General features: G+C 41.2%; 1 protein-coding gene across 4 annotated transcripts in view; it reads left to right on the top strand.

The window, feature by feature from the left end:
• Nucleotides 1-3,356: 3,356 nt before the first annotated feature.
• CERKL (ceramide kinase like) overlaps nucleotides 3,357-26,427 on the top strand; it is a 99,885-nt gene continuing 76,814 nt past the window's right edge. For all 4 annotated transcript variants that reach the window (XM_008178307.4, XM_008178305.4, XM_008178304.4 and 1 more), the window contains exon 1: nucleotides 3,357-3,845. In XM_008178307.4, coding sequence (XP_008176529.2) covers nucleotides 3,494-3,845 — 352 coding nt within the window. In that variant the 5' untranslated portion in view covers nucleotides 3,357-3,493. The remainder of the gene's footprint in view (nucleotides 3,846-26,427) is intronic.

The raw sequence follows: 26,427 nt of genomic DNA, 5'->3' as shown, positions 1-26,427 counted from the left end.
CTAGGGACACAAAGGAGTTATCAGTTTATTCTTTGATTGCAATTTACTGAGAAATAAACTGGTATTTATTATATGAGATATACTGTGTAGGCTAATAAGTGGTTCCAGAGACAAATAAAGATTGTTGAAGCAGTTAATACAGAGCATAGAGCCTGAAAGTTGATGCACCTATTCTTATTTTTATCATATATTGTACTTTACCTTCTAGTTAATGATTTAACTTTCCTTCTAAGTGACATCAATGAAAATACATTAAAGCTCTCATTGATGTCAAATAACTGATACAGGTTTTATTGGTTCATCTACTGTTACAGTTGTCAGAATAATACTCTGGAAAGTATATTTGGTCTGCAGTTTTTTATCCTGCTATACCAGCTTCTGGCCTGAATTCTGTTTAAACAAAAGACAGATATCTCCAAATTTTCTACATAATGTCAACCTTTTGCATTTTATTTTGTTATTTTGCAAAGTATATAGATTCCAACAGAGAAGATCCACATGGAAAAAATATTGGGCACAACTTACAAAAAAACCCCATCAGAATAGGTCCCTTATTGTTAAGAGTTTTAAGCAAGCAGAAGTTTTATATGATTAGATATGAGTTGGGACCATATTTGTTCCTTGTAAAATAATCCTTGTTTAAACAAGCTTTTGATGATTTGTTATAAAATACGGTAATATACTACTGTATTTTTATTTTTCAAATTTAATGTTCGAGTACTGCACGTAAAATATTTTCATAGAAAGGTTGACATGATGATCCTATAACAGCAGTATAGTGGTCACTGGTGTAGACCTTGCTGTTTATCATTCTTGACCTGTAATTCTCTTTTGCTAAAATCTCTATCTGCACTTTTTATGTAAACAAAATATGTTAAAGCCAAATTGTGCCATCAGATATGCACACACAAGTCACAATCTGAAAGAATTATGTGTCTTTACCTGAGGGCAGAATGTCAATTATTACTGGTCATATCTCATAGGATATACATGAAGCTACTCTGAATAGAGACAAATACATTACAAATAACTATATACACAGTTATGATAACAATGTAAAACAATGTTATCTATAAAATATACCAAAAAATTACATAAAGAGAGAGAAATCAAATCCCATGGTAGAGCAACAATTAAAATAGATTGTATCTCTTTTCTTTCAGAATGTTTCCATTAAAACAGAAAAGGTCTGTTACTTGAAAACAATGGAAGAAAAGAGAGGTAGATTTTTCAGTTTTAAGAGAAAGCCCAACAGGGGGGTTTTAGTAGTGTAACAGTGGAAGACATTATCGGCTACATTTTAATTAAAGCTGTGTGGATGGTTTGACTTGAACTCAGAAGTACTCAAACCCAGCCTTGATTTGTATGTTTTAGAATTACTTAGATTATAATTCAACCAAGTGAATAACAGAGGTAACTCAATAAGTTAAGTATCACAAGACTGTAAAATAATGCATTTTTAAACAACTTGCCTTAGAAGTGTATTTTCAGCTAGATCAGGGGTTCTCAAACTTCATTGCACCGTGACCCCCTTCTGACAACAAAAATTACTACAGGTCCCAAGGAGGGGGAGAGGCGGGGGACCAAAGCCTGAGCCTGCCCAAGCCGCACTGCCCCGGGTGGAGGGGGCCAAAGCCCCAGGGCTTCAGTCCCAGGCAGAGGGCCTGTAATCTGAGTCCCACCGCCCAGGGCAGAAGCCCTCAGGCTTGGGCTTTGGCCCCAGGCCCTAGCAAGTTTAAACCAGCCCTGGTGATCCCATAAAAACAGGGTCATGACCCACTTTGCAGTCCCAACCCACAGCTTGAGAACCACTGATCTAGATCATTAGCAATGGTGTACAGATACTTCCACAGAGGGCAATTTTGTTGCCTTTGCTTGAGTAAATCACACCATTTATTTCAGTTTTGCATGGGTGTGGATAGGATGATTTCTTCAAATGTATATAACATCACTTAAGCCTTGGCTACACTTACCCGGTAGTTCGGCGGCGAGCGATTGAACTTCTGGGTTCGACTTATCGCGTCTAGTCTGGACGCGATAAGTCGAACCCGGAAGTGCTCGCCGTCAACTGCGGTACTCCAGCTCGGCGAGAGGAGTACCGCGGAGTCGACAGGGGAGCCTGCCGGCCGAGTGTGGACCAAGGTAAGTTCGAACTAAGGTACTTCGAACTTCAGCTACGTTATTCACGTAGGTGAAGTTCCGTACCTTAGTTCGAATTAGGGGGTTAGTGTAGACCAAGCCTTAGATTCTAAAATGACAGACATTTTTACATTTAATTTTGAATCTTAATTCACACCATTCATAGCTCATGGCTTGCAATATCTTTTATTGCTTATTTTCCTCAACAAGTTCCCCCATTAAAAACATCTTTATTATCTCTGGAAAATTGGGGAGAGAAAAGTGAACCACTCCTCCCCCTTTTGAGGAAATTTTGTTTGCTTCATAATTGCTGTTGTTTCTCACTTAGATACGGAGGTGACCGACACCTTACAAATACCATAGACAGCGAGAGACGATTATTGCTATAAAGCACAATCTGCAAACAATTATAATAAGTATAAATGTATGTCTTAAACATGAGACTTCTGAATATCAAGGAATGGCAAATTGTTTGCGTGTCCTTTAATGGTGCAATAAGGTAAAAGTAAAGACGAGTCTTTAATAGAAACCACACATATTGCCAGGCTTGAGAAAAAAATCTGAGAGTACTTTGCTTGAGGAAAAAAAATCGGAGAGCTGTTTGCTATTTATTTATTTAGGAAAAACAAGTTTACAAATTCCCTGCCATGTAACTACCAAACAAAACAGTCACTCCAACCCCTAGCTTTTGTTAGAGAGGCATTATACACGCGACCATAATGATCAGATCTTTCTGTGTAACAGGGTGTTACCATATTACAGCACCTCTAAGTGATAACATGCCATTCCTAGTGATTTTAGTAAGTTGAGTGAAACCTCAACGTAGAGGTAAAATAGCGAACATTAGCAACACTTGTAACAGAGGTGCGAGGGGCTGAGGCTCAGGGGATGATCCTGCTCCCACTGACTTCTGCGTGGTGGGATCCAGCCTCTCCAAACAGCCTGGGCAAGCTCACAGCAAAGGCCTAATCCTATTAAAGACACCTCAGGCTTCGCATACGCTACGGCCAAGCGACCTGTGCACCACGCCGTCAGGAGCGGTCAGTGCGGGCGGGCTCCAGCCCTTTCCTCCTTTAAGGAGGCGGGTCTGTGCTAAAGGCCGCGCAACAGGGACCCAGCTGAGGAACGATCCCTAAGGGCTCCACCCGGCGTTCCGCGCGCGACCCTACGGACGGCCGTTCACGGGCACGGCTGGAGGGCGCGCGCCTGCGTGTGAGCGCGCACCCGCCCGACTCCCTCCACCCGCGGCTCGCACCCTCTCGCGGGATGGGAGGGGGAGAGGAGCCGCTGCCTTGGCAGCCGCCGGGACGCGGAGAGTCTCTCGCTTCAACTTGGCTTGGAGGGTGGCGCCGCCATGCTGGGGGCCGAGATCCCCTTCCCCCGCCCCAGGAGAGAAGCTTGGCCAGAGCTTGTGGAGGAGCCTTCGCCGCCGGGGAGCGGGGTGGAAGATTCGGCTGGGCAGGGGATTGCCGCCACCGCCACCTCCTCTTCGTCCTCCTCCTCCTCGATGGCGCAGCGGTGGGAGGAAGAGGAGAGGCGGGGGGCGGCCCCCCTGGCCAGAGACCCCCCGCGCGGCGGGGAGGCGGCCGGGGGCGAGGAGGAGCCGCTCCTCAGGGGCATTTTCCAGATCGGGAAGAGGAGCTGCGACGTGGTGCTCAGCGCCAGGCAGCTCCGGTGGAGCCCCATCCAGCCCGAGAGCCGCGGGGGTGAGTGAGGGGAGCTGGCTGGGGGGAGAGTGGGGAAGCGGGGGCGGACCCCGCTGCTTCGGTGCATCCCCAGCAGCCTTCAATGTGCCTGTCAAGGGGAAGGCGGTTTGGGGCTGGCATATTCCCCCCCTCCAATCAAAAGTGACTGCTAAGTCTCCAACTTGTTAGCGGAGACGCTCCAGCCCCAAGCACCGTCCCAACCTGGCGCCACCCACCCTGCTGGCGCACGGGGGACTGTGCATCGCCACTGTTTTGCCACTTTAGTTGGTCTTGTTTTGAACACTTGCTAAATTGATAGAGGCTAGTTCAGGCAGGGATGCCTGCAAGGGGCTGGGCAGCCACAGGGCAGAGAGCAGCAGGGGGAGGAGGTAGTTGCCAGAGTATGTTGGCGACATACATATCAAGTTACTATAATAACTAAATCATCGCTAAAGTGCCACTTGCTCCTCCTGGAGAGGGCCAAATCTTTGTGTTCAGTTTTTTGGACCAGTATCACTTTATGCTCCTGTGGCTATTTCCTTTTCTGCCAGACCACAAATTTTACCTATGGAAGGGGGACAGTTAGCCTCAGATGAAATTTTCAGAACAAAACTGCTGAATTTCTAGTAGAAGAGGGCTTTTTCTGTGGTTCCGTCTTACAAATCAGTTTATGGAAATTGAAAGTTTACTTAAAACAGGATTACAGTAAATTAGTTAAAAGAGATAATTACTGGCATCTCTCTCCACTTTAAATCTGTGCCAGCAATAAAAGTGAAGAATTTAATTAAATAAGGTTATCAAGATCTCAAACCTAAAACAAAGTATCCCTGGGCAGTCTTTCTTTATTATTCTAGTATATAAACACTATGGAAACATGAAATAGTGTCTTACAGCTTTTAGCTATAGGTAGAATAGAAATAGGATTTTTATTGATTCTGCAGCGTCAGTTTTTTGCATTTTAATCTAAATGACAGCTGTATATATGCTATATAGAAATTTATTGTGAGCTGTCTCTAAGTTTTAGGGTGAGGCTTGTGGATCAAATCCTGCTCCACTTACTCAGCTGAGTAGTTCTTCTTATTTCTACTGTGAGTAAAGCAAACTGGATTTAGCTCAGCGTCTTTATCTCAGGGTTTTGTGTCAAACTTCTTGATATTTATTATGGTGAAATTTTTAAGGCCACAGCAAAAGAAATTAAGCTCCAGAAAGTTGTCCCGATAAAACAGTCTTCAGTGAGCAAAGTTGTTGAAAAGGACTTGAGTAGAACAAGATCTGTTTTACAAAAGATTTTACAAAGGGAAAATTTTCAAATATCTGCATGCTCTTAATTCAGAGTTACAGATACATATTTGTCTATCCAGCAACCTGGCTTTTTCAGCAATTGCTAAATCATAATCTTTGCTCACATCTTCTCCAGGGTGTCCACAGTGGGACTCTACTGTACTTCTCTTTTAGAGCTGGCTCTCTAGCAGAAAGCAAATGGTATGTTTAATAAATGCAGAGAGGTGCTTATTGTATGAGAGAAATGGCATAAAATCCATGTTACTATGATCAGATTATTGCTGTGGCATAGCCGACTCATGCATACCCAAAAGCTATACCAAAGGAATTTTGTGTTCAGCTGTAAAAAAACTTTGAGACCTGGTATGCCACCAAATAATCCTGTTTCTCAGGGTTCCTCCAATCACAACAGCTCAAAACTATATGAGACTCCCGGGGCATATGTCTGTGCACATATGTAGTCCAATATGCCAGGCTGCATCTCAGGACTCTTCAAAGTTGTCTGGCCTCTGTTTATTCACCAAATCATCACCATCTGAACATGGTGCCCTTGTGAGTACTAACTTCACTAGATTGGTGGACAGACCCCCTTAGTGTTTGTGTGGGAGTTCCCTTTGTCCGCTGTCAGCCTTTGATGACACTGGTGATGAACACATCTGCCCTGTGATGGGGAGCTCATCTGAGTCCCCTCTGAACTTAAGGTTTGTGGTCCTCAAGGATCTCCTATCTTCATATCAATGTCAGAGAGCTAAGGGCTGTCTGCCTCACCTGTCAGGCCTTCCTATTTTGTGTCCAGGGAAAAAGCCTGTTTGTTCTTACAGACAACACTGTGGAGATGTTTGTTTTACCTCAACAGGCAATGGGGAGCTCACTCTTTCCTGCTTTGTCAGGAAGCAATTCACCTATGGAACTTTGACTGAACTTGCAGTGTGAGTCTCAAAGCCTCTTACCGTACAAGGGTGCAGAATGAGCCAGTGGACCACCTAAGCAGATAATTTCCAAGCCACCATGAGTGGTCTCTCCACCCGGATGTTGCCAGATGAATTTCCAACAGTGGGGGACTCCCCAGATAGACCTATTTGCAAAGAAGGCTGTCAGGAAATGCCAACTGTTTTGCTCCCTACAAGGCCACAGTCCCGGTTCCATCACAGATACTTTCCTGCTGCCCTGGACAAACAAGCTGTACTACAGTTTTTCCCCAATCCTACTCCTACACAGAGTGCTGCTAAAGATCAAACAGGACCAGTCCTAAGTCATATTAATAGCCCCAGTGTGGCTTCCCCTTTATTGGATCTGTCATTGGCAGCTACAATTTCACTCCCATTGCCCCTAGACTTGATCTCTTAAGATCATGGTTGACTGCTCCATCCAAACCTACGGGCCCTTCATTTAGCAGCTTGTAGGCTCTATGGCTAAATTGTAGGGAGGAGTCTTGCTCAGAGCAAGTTTTCCGTGCATTGTTAAATTGTTAAATGTATCAGAGCTTTTTACATGTCAAAATAGAGGTGTTTTCCTATCTGGTCGTGTCACTTCGGGGTCTCACCAATGCAGTTCTCTATCCAGGATATACTGGATAATCTCTTGCACCTAAAACAGGTCTGTCAAGGTCTAGTTGGCAGCAGAATCAGCTTTCCATCTGCATGTTGATAACAGTTCTATATTTTCTAATGACGTGAAGGACTGGAGAGATTTTACCTTCAAATAAGGGAACCTATTACCCTGGCACTTGAATCTAATTTTGTTGAAGCTCAAGGGCTATTGTTTGGTCCTTACTGCACCTACCTCTGAAGGTGGCTTTTCTAGTAGCTAGTGCTTCAGCCAGAAGAGTGGCTGAACTGCATGCTCTGACATCTGAACCACCTTATACACACTTTTTTTTAAGGATAAGGTGTACTTGCGGTCTCATCTGAGATTTCTCTCTAAAGTGGTATCTAACTGTCATATTAAACAGTTAATTTATTTACCTATGTTTTACCCCAAACCACATGCCAATAAAGAGGAGTAACATCTGCAAACTATACACATTAGAAGAGAGTTGGTGTTCTACATAGACAGGACTAGTTTCATTTGTTAACCCAACTGTTCGTGGCCATAGCAGACAGAATGAAAGGTCTCATGATCTGTTCACAAATAATTTTGTCTTGGATAACTTTCTGCATGTGTTTATGATCTGGCAGGCATTTCCCCATTGGGCAAACTGCCACCATGTTCCACAGGATCACAAGCGGCTTCAGTGGTGTTCCTTATGCAAGTCCTTATCCAGGACATTTGGAAAGTGGCAACCTGGTCTTCAGTTAATACCTTCTCATCCCATTATGCTTCTGCTGAGTACTCCAGAGAAAATGGAGTACAACTCATCCAAATTTAGCAGTCTGTGTGTACATTAACTCAATCCCTCCTCCTACATTACAGCTTGTAAGTCACCAAGAGTGGAGTGCACATGTGCAATCACTCAAAGAAGAAAAAATGGTTACTAACCTTTTGTAACTGCTGCTGTTTGATATGTGTTGCACATGTCCATTTCATGACTTGCCATCCTATGCCAGAGTTGTCTGTCAAGAAGGGACTGAGGGAACTTGGGGGCAGCTGGGCCTTTTGTACTGGCACTCAGTTAGGGTGACCAGATGTCCCGATTTTATAGGGACAGTCCTGATTTTTGGGTCTTTTTCTTATATAGGCTCCTATTACTCCCCACCCCCATCCTGATTTTTCACACTTGCTCTCTGGTCACCCTACACTCGGTGGCACGCAGCCAGGGCCGGCTCTAGCTTTTTTGCTGCCCCAAGCAGCAAAAAAAAGCGCCGCCCCCCGCCGAGCGCCGGGCCGCGCCGCCCCCCCAACCGAGCGCTGCGCCGCCCCCCCCCCCGCCGAGCGCCGCGCACCGGAGGGGCCCCCCCCGCGCCGAGCACCGCCGGAACCCCCGCCGAGCCCCGCAATGCCCCCCGCCGCCGGAGCCCGCCCCCTCCCCCTGCCAAGCGCCGCCGGAACTCCCCTCCAGCGCCGCGCCTGTGCCGCACCCCACCCCCCCGAGTGCCGAGCCCCGCGCTGCCCCCGAGCCCCATGCTGCCGGAGTCCGCCCCCTGCCGAGTGCCGCCGGAACCCCCTTCTAGCGCCGCACCCGCGCCGCCCCCTCGCCCAGCCCCGCGCAACCGGAGCCCGCCCCCCCCAGCGCCACGCCGCCGGAGCGCCCCCCGCCGCGGAATGCCGCGCCGCGCTCCCCCCGCCGCCCCTTACCAGGTGCCGCCCCAAGCATGTGCTTGGGTGCCTGGTGCCTAGAGCCAGCCCTGCACGCAGCAGCAGAGGGCTCTGGAGCCTCCTTGATGGGTACCACTGAGGGGAAAATTTCTAGCAATTCTGCATGGGGCGCACGCACACCAAGAGTGCAATGGACATGTGTAACACATCTTGCCAAATAACAGTTACAAAAGGTTAGTAACCAATGTGCACTTCATTTAACTATAGGGTTGGTTGATCTTACTTTAGGCCACCTGTTAAGTTACCCATTTCCCCTTGGAGCCTAAACTTACTGCTAAGTATCCTCTGTGTTTGAACTCATCTTGCCACTCTACATTCATTTGAGGAAAGCCGTTTTTCTGCTATCAGTCACCTCAGCCCAGAGAGTCAAAGGACTTACAGTTCTGACTTATGATGACTTATGATAAAGTAGTTCTCAAAGTATGTTCCAGTTTTCTCCCCGATGTGGTCCCAGCCTTCCACCTTAGCTAGGAAATCTTACTGACCAACTTCTATCATAAACACAAGACCAGATAAGAGGCCCAATGGCATTTCCTGGACATCCATTGAAAACGTAGTCTTCCTTTCCTGAAGTGAAGGGAGCCTTCTATGTTAGCCCTGGGGCTGCTGTCCTCAGGAAGTGGTCAGTTCTCCTCAGTGGGCTTCCATTGGTCGGTTTCTGAGACCATAATAATGGCCATGTTGGGTCAGACCAATGGTCCAGATAGCCCAGTATCCTGTCTCCTGACAGTGGCCAGTGCCAGATGCTAAAGGGCAATTTCAAGTGATCCGTGACCTGCCTTGTACAGTCTCAGCTTCTGGCAGTTGGAGGTTTAGGAATATCTGGAGGATGGGGTTTTCTCTGGCCATCTTGGCTTCTTCTCTCCTGTCACTTTAGCCTAGCCTTTCTTAGCTTCTCCATAGTTACTCTGTCTCCTTGGTTACTGCTAGTCAGACCTATTTTTCCATACTGATAGGCATAACAGAATCAGATTTCTTACCTTGTAAGTTGTTCTTAAGGATGTAGCAGCATCAGTATGGACATCCTCTCAGGATGTTGCAGTGGAAAATTGGGCTCTGACAAAGTGACTAATCAGGATAGTGTGGGCTAACCATAATTTTTCCCCAGCTCTGGAAATTCTGTTGGTGGAGGAAGTAGAATGAGGTGCCCTGCCCAGGTTGGTTGTTACTTTCCTGACTGAGAGAAAAGGAGGGCTTGCCTATTTGTCAGTACTGGTGTTACCAAGTCAGGGAAAATAATTGATGAAGAAAGGGGAAAAAAACGTTTTTTCTAATGCTGATCAATATGTAACCTGAGATAGTATAGCTGCTCACACCTGAGCAGCAGTTCAAAATCATAGAAAAGAAAACTAATTGAAGAATAGATTTAAAAATTAGTTGTGTGTGGTTATTTGAAAACTTTAAAGATTTATAATAGGTTTTGTTGGGAAAAAAGTAATGAACAGCTAAAGTGAAATTAAATATTTATGAAAGATACTGGATTAACAGCACTGGAAATGGGAGTCACTTGCATATTAGAATAGCTACAGCACAAGGAATTGCAAGCTTCCCCGGGCTGTTCTCCCAATATATCTTTTCCCTATCCTGGGAAGGCTTAATGTGGTTGAAAATGACAGAGAATAAAGTCCTCTTTCATTCTTGAGCGTCTTTCTTGAGACTACCAACAAGAATTTCAATTTGTGGCAATTTTGGTATTGATTTATGATGCAGATGCTTGTCACCTAGGAAATGGACAGACGTTGCCAACTGATTTAAAATTGGCCCTGGGTCTAAAACTTTCAGTATCTGTAGATGTGGGTACTTCTGATAACTAAAGATAATTTTGGCATATTTCTTCATTCTTGAAGACCTCTGGACACATCTAAAAATGTGTGGAAGCACTCTTCAAGTATCAGAACTGGGTGGTTGCTAGCATGGGTTGGGTTCTGGGACTCCAAGATAAAGCATGCTTTTGCATAAGTCACTAGACACAAATCACATAATTTATGTTAGCATATAACTAAGATACCCGGAGAGCTCAAAGCAAATCTTTTCTATAATACTGAACAATGTTTTTGTAGAAAGTTTTAAACGGTAAAAGAATGTTTTTAAAAGCATAATAGGAAAAAATGAAATATCAAAACAACAACAAAAGAGTAAGTCCTTAGTAATAAATGACTTAGAATTAATTCCAAGTACATAGTAGTCTGCTGCCAAAGCTATTTAGGAACAGATGTGGGTGAAATAGATACCAGTAGTCTGTTCAGGATATTAAGGTAAGACATCTGTCAGTCTATCAGGTAGTCAAGAATAATGGAAACCGGAATAACACCAAAAATGGCCCTTTACAAAATGTGAATTATTGAAGTTATTAGTTGATCAAATTAGAAGCTTTTGATTTGGCTGCTGATATACAGAGAACATTTTCTTTAATATTTGAACTAATGGGTTATCTGGTGTCCAAATACAAATGTGGTAATATATTCAAATGGTGGACATAAAAATGAGTAATACTAGATACATCTGACAAAGTCAGCTTTGTATTACATGGTTTAATTTTCATTTTAAAAATTATCTGAATATCTTTAGCACTTTCACACATTCTAAACTTTTAAGACTCAGCTATTTCCTGAGAGAAACAAAACAGGATTTTATATTAGTAGTATGTCCTCTATATATCCTTTTTGTTTAATAATGTATAAATATTCATCTGCTTCTTTCTGCACAGGAACATTAACTTGTGAGATTTATTTTTATAAGATGGAATGTGCTGATAAATTTTAAGACAAATTATCATCTTTTATCTTTTGCCACTTTCAGGCATTACTTCTTTGATTCTCTTAAGTGTGGGAGCAGAAATTGAGTAGAATTAATAAACTTTGCATGCTGGTGCTTGTGTCTAGTTTGTGCATGCATTACAATTTTCTGCATACAGGCGAGAGAGAGAAAAGTGAAAAAAAATATAAATACAAATTTCTGTATTAGACCCTGGTCCTGCAAACATACATATGCTTAAGTTAGTCAGTTGGGAATATTCATGCTTTAAATTTAAGTGCTTTAAGTTTTAAATTAAGCATGTGATAAGGGTATGCAAGGTTGGGGTCCTAGTGCTATTTGGATTTCAAACAGTAGTGCCTTCGTAATATTTGGATTTCAAACAATGCAAAGGAACTTATTTATTGTTTTTTTTTCAAAACATAGAAATAGTTCTATTGGACTTAGGTTTAAAACTCGTCCCCACTCCAAATGTCTCCTCTTTGTTTTTGTGAAATTTAAATCTTGGACAAATCTTAAATTGAGTGTTTGTTTTTTTTCTGCACTAAGGAATTATTTAGGGTTACCATATTTTGAGTGTCCAAAAAGAGGACACTCCACGGGGCCCCGGCCCCGCCCCCAGCCCGGTCCACGCCCCCGCCCCAACTCCACCCTTTCCCCACAGTCCCCGCCTCAACTCCGCCCCCTCTCCTGCTTCCCGCGAACATTTGATTCGCGGGAAGCCTGAAGCAGGCAGCAGGTAAGCTGGGTGGGGGGAGGAGGCGCGGCCCAGTCTGGCCCCCCCGGCGTCTCCAGCCTGGCTCGGCTTGGGCCCTGGGGTGCCGGCCCGGCACCGCCGGCCCCCGGCCCAGCACCTCCGGCCCCGCATGTCCCGATTTTCCCGGACATGTTCGGCTTTTTGGGATTTCCCCCCGGACAGGGATTTGAGGCCCAAAAAGCCGGACATGTCCGGGAAAATCCGGACGTATGGTAACCCTAAATTATTAGACTTAACTATCTGTAAGCACTGTAAATGGAAAGATACTCTCGTTGTAACACTAATTGAAGTCATGACTTGCCACTGGTACTTCCTTTGCAAGTTTTTGTGTGTGCATATAAGGGGTGGAGAATATCAGTAATGAGTATTTCGAGAGCCAGTATGTGAGTTCATTGTTGGATAACTTTGCTTTGATAACTTTGCTTTGTACAGAGTGTGTTTTGGCACTTCATTGTTCGTCAAAATATGTTTATCAGCATTTCAAAACTGTTTGAAGAAATCCTGGGTGAAATCCTGTCCCCACTGAAATAAGTCACAATTTTGCCATTAACTTCAGTACGGCCAGGATTTCACCCTCTGATTCTCTCTTGGGGCTGGTCCACACTAACCCCCCACTTTGAACTAAGATACTTCGACTTCAGCTACGTGAATAATGTAGCTGAAGTCGAAGTATCTTAGTTTGAACTTACCGTGGGTCCACACGCGGCAGGCAGGCTCCCCCGTCGACTCCACGTACTCCTATCGCGGAGCAGGAGTACCGGCGTCGACGGCGAGCACTTCCGGGATCGATTTATCGCGTCTAGACAAGACGCAATAAATCGATCCCAGAAGATCGATTGCTTACCGCCGGACCCGGCGGTAAGTATAGATGTACCCTATGTTGAACTGTGGCCCTTACCGGAATAGCATAGGATCAAAGACATAGGCAATACCAGTGTGCATAGATAAACTCAAATGTTGCAGTACAAGTTACTACTTTACTTATAAGTGAGAAAGCTTTGCTCTTTTTTTCCAAATATTTTCCCCTCTGTATTGTGCTACCAAGGCCGACATCTTCAGATAGTTGGAGCTTAGTCCTCTCATTCTGATTTTTCCACTCTGCCATGCCAAGAATCAGAACCAAGGTGCTCTGCACTGTGGTGAGATCATCGCATGCACTGATTTGTTTCTGGGACTCATCAGAGTTTCCAACTCATTATTTCCTTAGGAGTGGAGAATTTGCTTTCCTTGGTGGAACAGGTAAGGGAGTTCAGTCCCATGGAATCTCCTGATCTTGGGAGGTAGATAAGTTAAGGAAAAAGAAGTTTGTTGGGAGTGGAGGGGTTAGTTTCACTTCAATTGCAGCAAACTAATGCATTTATCTATTAAATTTGGAGGAGAATCATTCTGACATGCTAATCAATCTTTCTTTCATTATTTTCATTATTTAAAAAAACCTGTGGGCCAAAATTTACCCTCTATTATATTCATTACATCTTCATTGAGTTCAACAGTGTTTTGCTTAAAGTCTTATAGCTAACAAATAGGTTCTGTTCCTGATTCCATCATAGAAGCTTTAAATTTAGGTCATTGGTAACTCTAATAATGAAGCCAGTCAGATTCACATGAATGGATTTGTTTCTTAGCTATTTCCAAATATTTCTGAATGGCCATATCATTCTGTGTTAGGGATTTTAGTTCTTAGGCTTATTGAAGCCCTGTCCCTTCTGTGTGCCTACACTTTAACTTTTACTGTCACTTTCATTCTGACCAGGTTACTGATGTGAGTTGTAATATTTTCAAACTTACTTCTGTAGTGATAAGTCTGTTCCCCACATGTAAAATGGAAAAACTGCTGAGTATGTGTTTTTGTGTATTTTCTTTTTTAACTCTATTTTTTCCCCCTCCAAATACCTCCAAAAATCTTCTCTACTGACCAATCTGCATTTTTTTTTTCATTTGGTGAATTCACATTATAAATATTCAGATGGAGTCGTTTGAGTGTACTATACAAAACAGTAGTAAAAAGAATGATTGGGAAACGGTGCATCTGCTTTTGGGTTCATTGTGTTCACCCTTAAGTTAATCTTCCTGTCAATATAGGCATGTTTTATTTGTTAACTATGTGCATTACAAAACAGGAAATAATATCTAAGTATGTTTGCACTAGAAAACAAGAGAAGTAATCAATATACATAGAAGAAATCTGGTTTGCTTGCTGTTTCATTCATGTAAATTGTAGTGATTGCAACTTTTTGTCTTTTGGAAGACAGACTTTATTTTTATTAACCACAGTCCTTAAAAATATTTTTATCCACACCAGAAGTATTTACAAACAAAAATAAATATCTGAAAATTCTGTGAACTCTGAATAATAGGCATTCTTGTGTTCTTTTTAAGCTGTATTTTAACCTTGATGGATCATACAACTTGTATTTTTCTCTCTTAATATACTGGGCCCCATTTCTACTACTTATGTGTGGTGGTGTTTTTTTTTTGGGTGTCTGCACATACTGTTGCAACATAATGTGTTGAGTATTTGATACATATATTACCATATTGCCATAAGGAGCTGCTATTATTTTAGACACCAACTGATTTCATGAGAGTGTCAGATTTCTTTCACATATGCCTATGTTTTTGTGCAGATGACCCCAAAGAACATCTGTTAGTTTTGTAGTGGTATCTGCTGTTTCCTTTTAGAATTTAACCTTTTTGTCAATTGTCGGTGGGACTCTTACAGAATTTCATTATGGGGTCCTTTCTAAATTGATTTCTGTTCCACAGATATTAACTGTCAAAGTTCTGAGTTAATTGTGTTCTGGCATATCATGACTGTGAGTGCAATTGTGAAGTGGATTATAAATGAAACTTTAAAAAAATTCTCTCAGGATCGCTGTATTTTGCAGTGCAGCTCCGTTATTTAAAATAAGTGAATAAAACACTGTCTTTTGATTGGTATCTCTATCTTTACTAGTCAGGTAGTGTATTTACATCCCCTAATACAGTGGTTCTCAGCCTTTTTCATACTGTGACATTATGTTACAAGAGAAAGTTTTGGAACCCCTTTCTTAATGGTTTTGGGACCCTCTCCCATCTAACCATAAAGAATGGTAGGATGGTTGAGATCCTTCAGGATGAGAACTTCTGCCCTAATGTTTCTCTTAGGATGGTATTTCTTTCATCCGCATACTGCCTGAATAATTGGGATTTACATGGATAACGTGTAGGAGAGCTGGAGGCAGCAATATCCATACTCCCAATTTTCGGATTGGTTACAGGGCCTTTAGCTATATGTGGTGGATCCTGTGGCCTCTTCTCTTGGCTGCTCTAAATGTTTCTCTGTATGTAAAACTTGAGTGGGGCTCCCTCTCTGACATACATGACAAATGTTCAGCCAAACTTGGACTTTCAGCAGTGCAAAGGGACTTTCTCAGGCCCTCTCTACAAGTTTGAGTTTTTCCCAAAGAACAAGGAATTTTTACTACATACAACCGAAAGAGAGGAAACGTGGATTTGTTGATAACATGTTTGAATTGAAAACCATTTAATGTTTCAGTTGAAATGAATAAGCTCTCCATCCTGCAAAGACTTGAGCATATTTTATTTTTTTAGACACAGCCTGTAGTCCCATTGTTTTCAATAGGACTACTGTCTGCATGTAGAATTAAATGCGCACGTAAGTCTTTGCAGGACTGGGGTCTAATATAGCCCTGTTTAATGCATTGAAAAGATATTTAGCCTATCTCTGTTGTATCTGCTGGTATTTCTATAGCTTTATTCAGTGGTAAATATTGTGAACTAGCATGTTCACAATAAAGGTGTTTTGCATTATGTAGACGTTTATCAAGTCAAAAGGAAACTACTGATTTTTTTTTCTCCCAGTTTAATACTTTTCAGCAGTGATGTCACATTAGTAGAGCATGTTCTTATGTAACATCTAAAATGCTGTTATATGGTTTTCAAATTTCAAACATTTAAAATTTCTTTGCTAAATCTTTATATTGTATTCTGCTAATTCAAAATAGCAGATTGAAATGCACTGCTTCCAGTGAATATGGAAAACTTTGACTGTTCCCTGCAATGACTGAAAATAATAACTCTGTGTTTCTGGCACAGTGTTATAAAATAGCAAATCTTCAGTCAACCAGAGAAACATCCCATAAAACTGGAAGTTATACAGCATTCAATATATCAGTTAACTCATGAAGCTAAATTAGTAAGCAGTCTGTCTTCCTGACTATTGAAAGCAGTTACTCACTGACATCAGCTATGGCTCTGGTATGATATGAAACAGTAGTATTTAGGCCCTATACTTTGCTTGTAGCTCATGGAAGAATAAGATTTCTGCCTTGATATGAACTTTACACTGTTCTATGATTTGACAAGATACCAGATACAGTACAATGCTTTATGGGTGTTTGTGTTGCTATCGCCAATTTGAGTAGACAAGTCCTGACTTTTTTTCTCCAAAGTCTTCAAGTCATGAAGTTGGAACTTCGTAGGCATATTATTGGCAGCCAGAACATCAGAACACACTGCATGGTTTTGAATCAAATGATGTTAAATCATACATTTGTCATCCTATTTCTGCATTTCTTTCTGAACCATCACTTGAACAACTAGCCACTGTTTTTCTCATAAAATGATCTATCTTTCAGAATAGACTGAAAGATGTATGCATTGCAGCCACGTGAGTCTCATCAGTGTCCTTGGGCTTGTATATATCCCCATCTACAATAGTCTCACAAGAGCACTCCTCTAAGAGAATATTGACATCCCCAAGAACAAGCAGGCTCGCTGACTCCAATACCACCACAGAATGAAATTCTGTAATAGCTAAAGTAGAGAGCCTGGTGAAAGGGGATAGTATTATACCAATCACACTTTAACTCATTCTTGAGTTTTCTGGATGCAGGGCCTACAGCAGAGCCAGTCTCTGGGCAACATAACAAGCACAGCTGGCTTATAGGAGACTGCCTGATCCGCTACACTGTCTGATTGGTTGGAGGAGTCAACAGAGCAGCTCTTAAGCGCAGCAGCAGCAGTTCAGTGGCTGCTCAAATTGTCACTCACAGCTGTGATCTCTCCTGTACCTGTCTTTCCTCACGCCAGGTAACCAAGTTGGGAGGGTCCCAGAGCTTGGGCTTCAGCCTGAGTGCAGAAGTCTACACAACAATGAAACAATCCCGCAGCCTGAGCCCAGAGAGCCGAAGTTGGCTGGCACAGGCCAGGTGTCTGTTTTTCTTTGCTGTGTAGACATACCCAGACTCTGGTTCTGACCCTGGGCTATGATGCCTCACTCTGGCTCTAAGTCTGGGCTTCAATTTCTGGCTACTAACTCCTGCTCTGACCATTAGGCATGACTCCTATTCCAACCATTAGGCATGACTGCTCACATCCTGGTCATGTGATGCTGGCCTTGATATAAATTGCATTCAAATGTGGAATGCAGGCAGTTCTGACTTTAGCACCTGTGTTCTCCCATACATCTGTCTGTAATATATATGTACTCTAATATTGAAACAGAAGGAGAACACAATGTGGTAGGGTGACATTGTTTTTTCAATATGAGTTTTGGGAGGGACGTGTTATTCACGAGTGGCAAAGACATGAGTTACATATATCTTCCCAATTGAGTGAGTATTCATAACCCTTTTGCAACCCCGCAACATGATATATTCTGCATATGCCACCTATTTAATAGTGCTTTACAACTGTTTAAAGATTTTTTTTTAAATTATTTGGACTTTTTTATATACAGTTGCTTATGAAGCCTAGTGTGTTAGTTACTTTGGGTTTGATACTGTATGGTGCAGAACACTTGAGCCACACATGCTTCAGAGCTTTGCTAATTTTAATGCTTTGGATCAAGGCCAGAATGTTCAATACCTTGCAGGATTGAGTCCTATGAACCGAATTGTTACAGTGCTCAGAATGAGTCATAAAAACCATTAAAGCCATCCTAAAATAACTTTTATATACTCAAAACAGGTCACAATTTCAAAGGCTCTCATGGGACTTCCTAAACTAGGAGTGAGTGCTAGGTCCCTTTGGAAAATTGAGAATAACCTCTTTCCAGTAGTACAAAGGTCTTGTTTCTAGCCCTGCAAGATCACGAAGTAACACAATATAAATTGAGAGTGTGTGTGTGTGTGTGTGTGTATATATATATATATATATAATATAAAAGACCTCAGAACTGGTGTAGGATTGAATCTTGCTGATGAGTGGACTTGGGATGGGGATAACTTTTGGGGGAATGGGGAGATATTCCACATTTGAACCAATTCTATGGCAGTGTTCTATTTTTTTTATATATATATATATATATATATATAAACAAAAAACTCATCAGCAAGATATATTTAATTATTCAGTCCCACTTTTTGAAGCTGTTTGAGTTTAGAGTGTAAGAATACCTTCTTGGGTGAGGTAGAAAAAGGTGCATATAAATATACTTGCCACATGGTTCTGCAGTTTATCACATGGAAATCGTGTGTGTGTGTGTTGCAATTCCTAAACAAATAATGCAGTTTATAAACAGAATTTGATCCCTGACTCTGATTTTCCTGGCTTTTGTCTATTTAGGTTACATAAATAGCTAGTTACTTAAATGGCTTTCAGTATGAAATTAGTTGTCACTGTTAGTTTATTTGAACTATGACCATATATCTCTTCTGTCAGTTCATATACTCAAGTGAGTGTAGGAAAGCGTGCTTAGCTAGGTTTTGTAAAGCTCTGGAAATGCAAAGCAACAGATGTTATGCTCAGCACAATTGCATGTATCCTGGAAACAAATCTTTATAGAGTACAGACTGATTCTTAGAAAAACAAAAATTTGCCATACAAATGACAAAGTTAAAGGTATCAGCAGTAAATATGTATGACTTAATATAATGCTGTTTTGCAATATTGTACCTGAATGTGAACTTTTAAAAATATAAACATATACCGTTAGTTATAAAAACATTAAAAGGAATGCATAGAGTTCTATGGAAAAAAGACTTAGTGACATATCTTTATTGTATTTAAAATAGGGTTATTGTAGGGTTTTTTTTTTCATTTATATTAATTGTGATGTAGCAGAAATGGAAAAAATATACATAATGAATTTTTTTTAAATGAACTTGCGGGAAAACAAGCTTGTGTATTACATTTTTTGCTTTCTGTGATAGGTTTTATTTACTATATTATTGCAACTTTTGTAGAAAATTGTTTGCATGAGTAGATAGGATGTCTCAGGATAATTTGCTTTTAAAAACTTATGTAAAAAACACATCCTACCCTTTTGAACATATAGAGGAAACTCCATGGCAGAGCCAGATTCTATTCCATCTTTTTAAAGTGACTTTTGTGCTTGTAATAGCTAGAAGTTTAAGTCCACTCTTCAATAATAGAACTAATGAAAAATGTAGTGGTCTTTTGTTGTATAGTTCAGAGTGAGGTCTCTTTCTCTGTTCCAACTTCAGAAAAACAGCAATTGCCCAACCCTTCCTCTGGAGGAGACAAAAGGCAACCCCCTCAACCTCAAGCTGGGGGGTCTTTGGGCTGTCAGGAAAAATTGTAGTGGCTTCTTTAATAGTTCCCCCTCCTTTGGAAGGGAGTTGATGGGGTGGGGGAGTTAAGGCATCCCCTAAAGAAGCTGAAACAGCCTCCCCTAATGTCTGTTACAGCAAGGAGCTGAATCCCTTTCCCGAGCCCCTTAACCCTCATACGAGGAAAGGGTGGTGGGGTCCCAGCAATGGGCTGGGGACTATCCGTGGAGGGCTTTGGGGCTGACAGCAGCCCTCCACCAGGTGGAAGTGATTCAGGAAGGAATCATGACCTGCACTCTGTGAATTGTTGCTGGCTAGTTCCCAGATGAGTTAATACAGTTGCAGCCCTATGAAGGGCCAAAAACCAATACCCGTAAGACCCCACTAGAAACATGCCTGCTGGATGATGATGATTCCCTGTTTACAATTACATTTTGAGACTTGTCAGTGACTTTTTTAATACATTTAGTGTATGTCATGTTCATTTTAGATTCTAGTTTTTTAATCAAAATGGTGTCCGGTAACAAGTCAATTGCTTTACAAAAGTCCAACTGTAATGGCTGTTTCATTACTTTGACCGGAGTTGATGTCAGGATTAAAGGCCTATAATTACCTGGGTTATCCCATTTACCCTTTTAAAGAATTGACACAATTGGCACAAACTAGCTTTCTTTTGGAATTTTCCCAGTGTTCCAAGAAATCAACTGAAAATCAACATTAATGGTCTAGCAAACTCATCTGCCATCTCTTTTTAAAAATCCTTAGATGCAAGTTAGCTGGACCTGCTGATTTTTAAAATGTCCAACATCAGTTGCTGCTGTTTAACATCCTCCTGTGTTACTATTGGAATGGAAAGTGTTTCATCATATCATATGACGTCATCCTCTGTTTTTCCCCATACAGAACAGCAGTACAGGTCTGTCGCATCTTACGCACAATTAACATGTGCGATTTCAGCTTTACGCAGTCGGCAAAACCAAAAACACAAAACAAAAAAAAGAGAAAAATAACAATTTTAATACTGTACCTGTAGTGCAGGCAATTCCGCCCGCCATTGAACTCAATGTAATTTTGATTATACGCAGTTTTCGCTAACCGTGGAACAGAACCCCCACGTAAGATGAGACTCTCCTGTATTTGTTGAACATGTCTGCCTTTTCTGCATTATTATTGACAATTCTACATTTTCCATCTAGTAATAGACCATTAACATTGTTAGGATTTTTTATCTTAATATCTTATAAAAACTCCTTATTGTCCTTGATTCTGCTGGCAATAGATTTCTAGTTGTGGCAGGGTGGATTTGATTTAAATCACTAGTCAGGAAGACTTGATTTAGTCATACTTTTCTACATAAAAGTGCATTCTTGTTGGTGGTTATAACCTTGTACATATTCTTCACAACTCAGATAGATGTAGGTTTCATTTTTAGAAGGTACACACTATACATTTTTTTGAAAACTTTTCAGATTAGTTTTACAGCTATATCAGAAAATGAATGATTGTTTGGCTATTTCATTTACCAAAGGTAATTGAAGCAGATAGTTCACCTCCCAGTGACTTCATAAATATCTCCAGTTCAACAGGTTTTTCAGGTCTCAAATGAATTCTCAATTTGGAATGAATTAGTCCAAAGGAAGAAAATATTCTTTCTACACTGGCAGAAGAAGCTACTGCTGTTAAGTGAGATTATCACTTCAACAGTCTCTGAATCCAAGTGCTTAAGTGACTTCCACCAGTTCACTGGTGTGACTTTCTTTAAAACATCATCAGCAAACCTATATTTCTTGAATGGTTCACCCTTAGTTCTGAAGTTTATTACAGTTGGTATTATTGAGGAATGGTTGCTGGATGTCCATATCATAGTCAAGTCGTCTTCTTCAGCAGCAAAGGTTTGATTCTGGTACCGAGAATATTTGCAAGAAAATGAGCTGGAGATGGTGCTCATCCCATTCGTTTTTTTTTTTTTAATGCTTGTAATTTAACTCTGTCATTGCATATTTCTCTTTTAAGATCTCACTCCGTTCCTTCCAGATTTCAACAGCATCAGCAATAAAACAGCTATTTCCCTGCATTTTGTTCAAGGCTACAGAAATAGGCTTCAGGGTACTCAGCATGTATTCAACATTTCTTTTAAGCCCAATGTTGAGAACTTTGGCTGTGACCGTGCCATCTATTTTTTCATGAGTTTGTTCACAAACTGTCAACGGATTAGGCCAATTCTTGATATAGTGCTCAAAACAGTCCACTACTGAGTTCCATTGCATGTCTTGTAGGAGAGTTAGCTTGGTTCCTCCCACTTTTTTCAGAGCAGTTGCTGCAAAGTGGTTGTTCCGGAAGTACTTGGAGGAGAGGAAGGTGATCAGGAAAAGTCAACATGGATTCACCAAGTGCAAGTCATGCCTGATCAACCTGATTGTCTTCCATGATGAGATAACTGGCTCTGTGGATATGGGGAAAGCAGCGGATGTGATACATCTTGACTTTAGCAAAGCATTTGATACAGTCTCCCACAGTATTCTTGCCAGCAAGTTAAAAAAGTATGGATTAGATGAATGAACTATAAGGAGTAGAAAGCTGGCTAGATTGTCAGGCTCAATGAGTAGTGATCAACGGCTTGATGTCTAGTTGGCAGCCGGTGTCAAGTGGAGTGTCCCTGGGGCCGGTTCTGTTCAACATCTTTAATGATCTGGATGATAGGATAGATTGCACTCTCAGCAAGTTCACGGATGACCCTAAGCTGGGGGGAGAGGTAAATATGCTGGAGGGTAGGGATAGGGTCCAGAGTGACCTAGATAAATTGGATGATTGGACCAAAAGAAATCTGAGGTTCAAGAAGGACAAGTGCAGAGTCCTGCAATTAGGACAGAAGAATCCCATGCACCGCTACAGGCTGGAGACTGACTGGCTAAGCAGCAGTTCTGCAGAAAAGGACCTGAGGATTACAGTGGATGAGAAGCTGGATATGAGTCAGCAGTGTGTCCTTGTTGCCAAGAAGGTTAATGGAATATTGGTTTGCATTAGTAGGAGCATTGCCAACAGATCGAGGGAAGTGAGTATTCCCCTCTATTCGGCACTGGTGAGGCCACATCTGGAGTATTGCATCCAGTTTTGGTCCCCCTCTACAGAAGGGATGTGGACAAATTGGAGAGAGTCCAGTGGACTGCAACGAAAATGATCAGGGGGCTGGAGCAAGTGACTTACAAGGAGAGGCTGAGGAAGAGCTGCATACTAGACGTATTAATTATTTTTCACTGTTATAGCTTTTATTGTTACTTCTTGTAAGTATTCTGCTATGTGTGCATTTCCTGATGTATCAGTTGTTTCGGTAAGGAAGACATTCCCTTTTTCTGTTGTCACACAAGCACATACAACAGGATCATTGTGGACATTGCTCCACCCATCAAGACTCAGGTTAACAATTTTACCCTCTAGACCTTTTGCACACTGCTCAATTTCTCTTTCATACTCTTTATCCAGCAATTTTCCTGTGACATCTGCTCTGTTGGGTGGACTGTATCCTGTTCTTAATGACTGAACCATATTAATGAAGTGTGAGTTCTCAATCATATGGAAAGGAGAGTTTGTTGCATAAACAAACAGGCAATTTTTTCATCAACTACCTCTTTTTGTAATCTGCTGGTTCTTATCAGAAACTTATCTATGGTTGTTTCTGTATGATGGAGATTTTTTTCTTTTCTTTTTGCTATAGGTGATATACTGTGGCAGATAATTCTAAATTATAGAAAATTATGGTGATCTTGAAGGTGTATAGTCTTCAGAATCCTGTATTTTGAGGATGGATTCTCCTAAACAAAATAAGTCAATGCAGTTATTTAATTATTATTACCATATTGCTCATTTAGTATTACTCATTGCATTCACTGACACTCCGTACTACTTTAAAGGTGAAATTGTAAAAGGAAGATCTGCCTATTTCAGTTATTCATTTATTTTTATCACAACTGCATCTAAAATTATAGTACAATAGAGTAACAACTATATTTTTTTGCTCAAACATGAGAATTCAAGAATATTTCAGAAGGTAGACAGGCAGTCTTTAAGAAAGAAGTAGGAAATAAAAAAGTTTACCAACCTGAAGATCCTGCATGTTCAGACATGTTTCTTTCATCCTCTTCAATGCAGATTCCTCCTGAGAAGGAACACTTCTCATGATGTTGTTTCATTTGGGCAACCAGGCCTTACATTTCTTAGTTGCACTGTTTGCTTTGTGCATGCATGCCTGTCTTACCCCCAGGTAGAGGAACTTCATTAAAATATTCCCAAAATGGGTCTCTCTTATGGCCTGCTGCCATTATAGGTTTTCCCTTCTAGTGAGAGAATGGTATGGTAGATCTCCGATCAATGAAGACTACACTCAGAAAGACCTCAAGACTTCTGGAATATGCTGCTCAAGCAGTTTCACTTTTGTTTCTACTGCCTGTCCTTCCCTTCTCCCATTTATCTCCAGACTTCTCTTTGTCCAGATCTATTCCACCCCTAACAATCTTCTATTCATTGAATTTTTTGAAACTTTGCACTTTTAGAGAAGGGGGAGGTGTTTGACTCTGTGTACAAAAATTTGCAGAGGGACAATAGGGTTGAGGTCTGTTATTTCTCACCTCTATATTTATTTAAAACGTTTTTGCTGTTAACAAGCATGTTATCTCTGGAGACACAAATCCACAGTTTGAGAACTGCAAAACTAAGCATCTCTGATGGTGTCTTCTAGACAGAGCACTGAGTCCCATTGGGTAGATAGAAAGATTAACCTAAATAATCTATACAGAAGCCCCTGGAAGCCTATAAGATTGGGTCCCTAATCCATGAACTACTGGAACTCATTTACAAAACTTTTCTTAGACATTACATGAATATTTTGTCTCATACTATAGAATTAGAATGTATAATCCCTATTCCATGATGAGATATCTTTGAGCTATAATGTATCTTAATTAAAACTATCTTTAGATAGGTTTTTTCCCCCCCCCCAAAAAAGCATTTTATCAAAAAAATCCAATTTTATTTATTTATTTAAAATCATTGATTTTTTTTTTTTTATCCACCCTGAGTTGTGGTCTTTTGCAGCCCTTATAAATTTTCTGCAGTTACTAGCTTCTGATTTATGTTCATTAGTCATCTTCACCTTCCTTCTTGTTTTATTTATATAATCTTTTTATAATGGCGAGGTTTGTTTTGTTTTGTTTTTTAACTGGGCTACCTTCTTCCTTGTTTGTTGGTTTTAGGGCATCTAGGAAAATGTTCTTAAACAACTTCCAATCATTATTCACATTTTTCTGTTTACATTTTCTCACAACCAATTTGTCTCATAATTGTTTTCAGCTTTCTGAAATTGGCTCATTTAAAAGCGCCAAGAACACTTATTACCGATTTATACTTTATTCTGTTTGCACATTACAAATGTGAATTGGCTACCAATACGATTTATTCATCAAGGCTTAGTTTACTGTATGTTGGATGCAACACTTTTGATTTAGGAAGTTGTCATCTATAATAAAGCATTCAGAGTGTTTTTGTACTGGCAGCATGAGATATCCTGCCTATATCATCCAGATTGAAGTCTGCCATGATCTCTCAGCCTTTTTCCTACACATTTTATAGATAGGTGCTTGAGGAGTTCCCTGGTGTGATTTGATAGTCTGTGGAAGACACCAGCTAGTACCCCATTTTGTGCTTTATCTATTAGGACCTTGATCCATAAGCATTCAAGACAATTTTTTATGAGCAGTCAATGATTCAAACAGGTTATGGCATTTTTTACTTAATGTGCCTCTTGATCTTTCCTAAATAGGTTATAACTGTTGATTTTTAACATTGCTGTCATGCATATTCCACCAGGTTTCAGCAATACCAACTGCATCAAATTTATACTCCTAAATGAGCAATTCCAAATCCTCTCTGTTATCTAGGCTCCTAGCATTTGTGCAAAGGCAATTAAAGAATTTCTTCTCTTCATATTCTTTGGTTTCTTGATTAATTTTATTCTCAACATCGTGATTTTGTGCTAAATGAGTGCCCGTTTTTTCCTTCTTCTCACCCTCCCTTCTTGTTGTTAATTTAATGTTCTCCTGACTACTGTCTCCAGGATGATAGCCAGCCTGTCTCCAGGATGATTAGTTCCCCTTCTATTAAGATGGAGGCTATCCCATCTGTAAACAGCTTCCCTCCCCATAGAAGAATGATCAGTGTTACACAACTGAAATCCTCTACCTTATACTTACCTAGCCAGTGGTTCATTTCCAGAATCTTCCACCTTCTGTCTTTGCTCATGGGACAAGAAGTATCTCCAAGAAGATGACATGGATGGTTTTTCTCCTGCAGCACCCTCTCAAGTTCCCTGAAATCACCAATAGTCTGAGATATCTCATGTTGCATTGTCATTATTGCTGACATGCACCAGCGGATTCTTGCCCATCAACTTCAAAAGCCCATGCAGTCTTAGAGTGACATTTTGTGTCTTGGCTGCCAGAAAACAGCACATTTCCTTTTCGTTTTTCCTAACTATCATTAGGGATTCTATGCTGTCTGTCATCCTTGGATGATTGAAGATCTCTGTGTAGGCAAGCTTGATTTTCTTACAAGTTGTGTGAGCATCCACAAGTGTGTCCCATTCACCTCTCCATTCCATTCAACAAGCTGTCTTTTCAAAGATACCTTCCATGGTTTTCTTGCTAAAGACTTGGTATTGAGCCCTGTCAGGTTCCCCTGGTGTTCTCTGGACCAGTGATCTGCTAGGTAACTCCAGTCCTTGACTCTGGGAGCCAGCCTTACCCTGCTCTGCTGTGAGAACCCTCCACTCCCAGGCTGTTCATGCACAGCCTCTAGCATGTAAGCTGATCCCAGCTACATGAGTGAGCACTTTTGGCCAGCTGCTGCTTAGATTGTGCAACCGAATGACACTAGCCAATATCTCTGGTCCCAGACACAACCCTAGGAACCTCTGTCTTGTCTGCTGGATGCTGCAAGCTTATAGGAGTTCATCAATTCATCAACAAAGAAATTGATATGTAGCAGGCTT

This window comes from Chrysemys picta, chromosome 11 (assembly GCF_011386835.1).
Source record: "Chrysemys picta bellii isolate R12L10 chromosome 11, ASM1138683v2, whole genome shotgun sequence".
Classification (NCBI taxonomy): Eukaryota; Metazoa; Chordata; order Testudines; family Emydidae; genus Chrysemys; species Chrysemys picta.
This window is presented reverse-complemented; position numbering and strand designations above follow the sequence as displayed.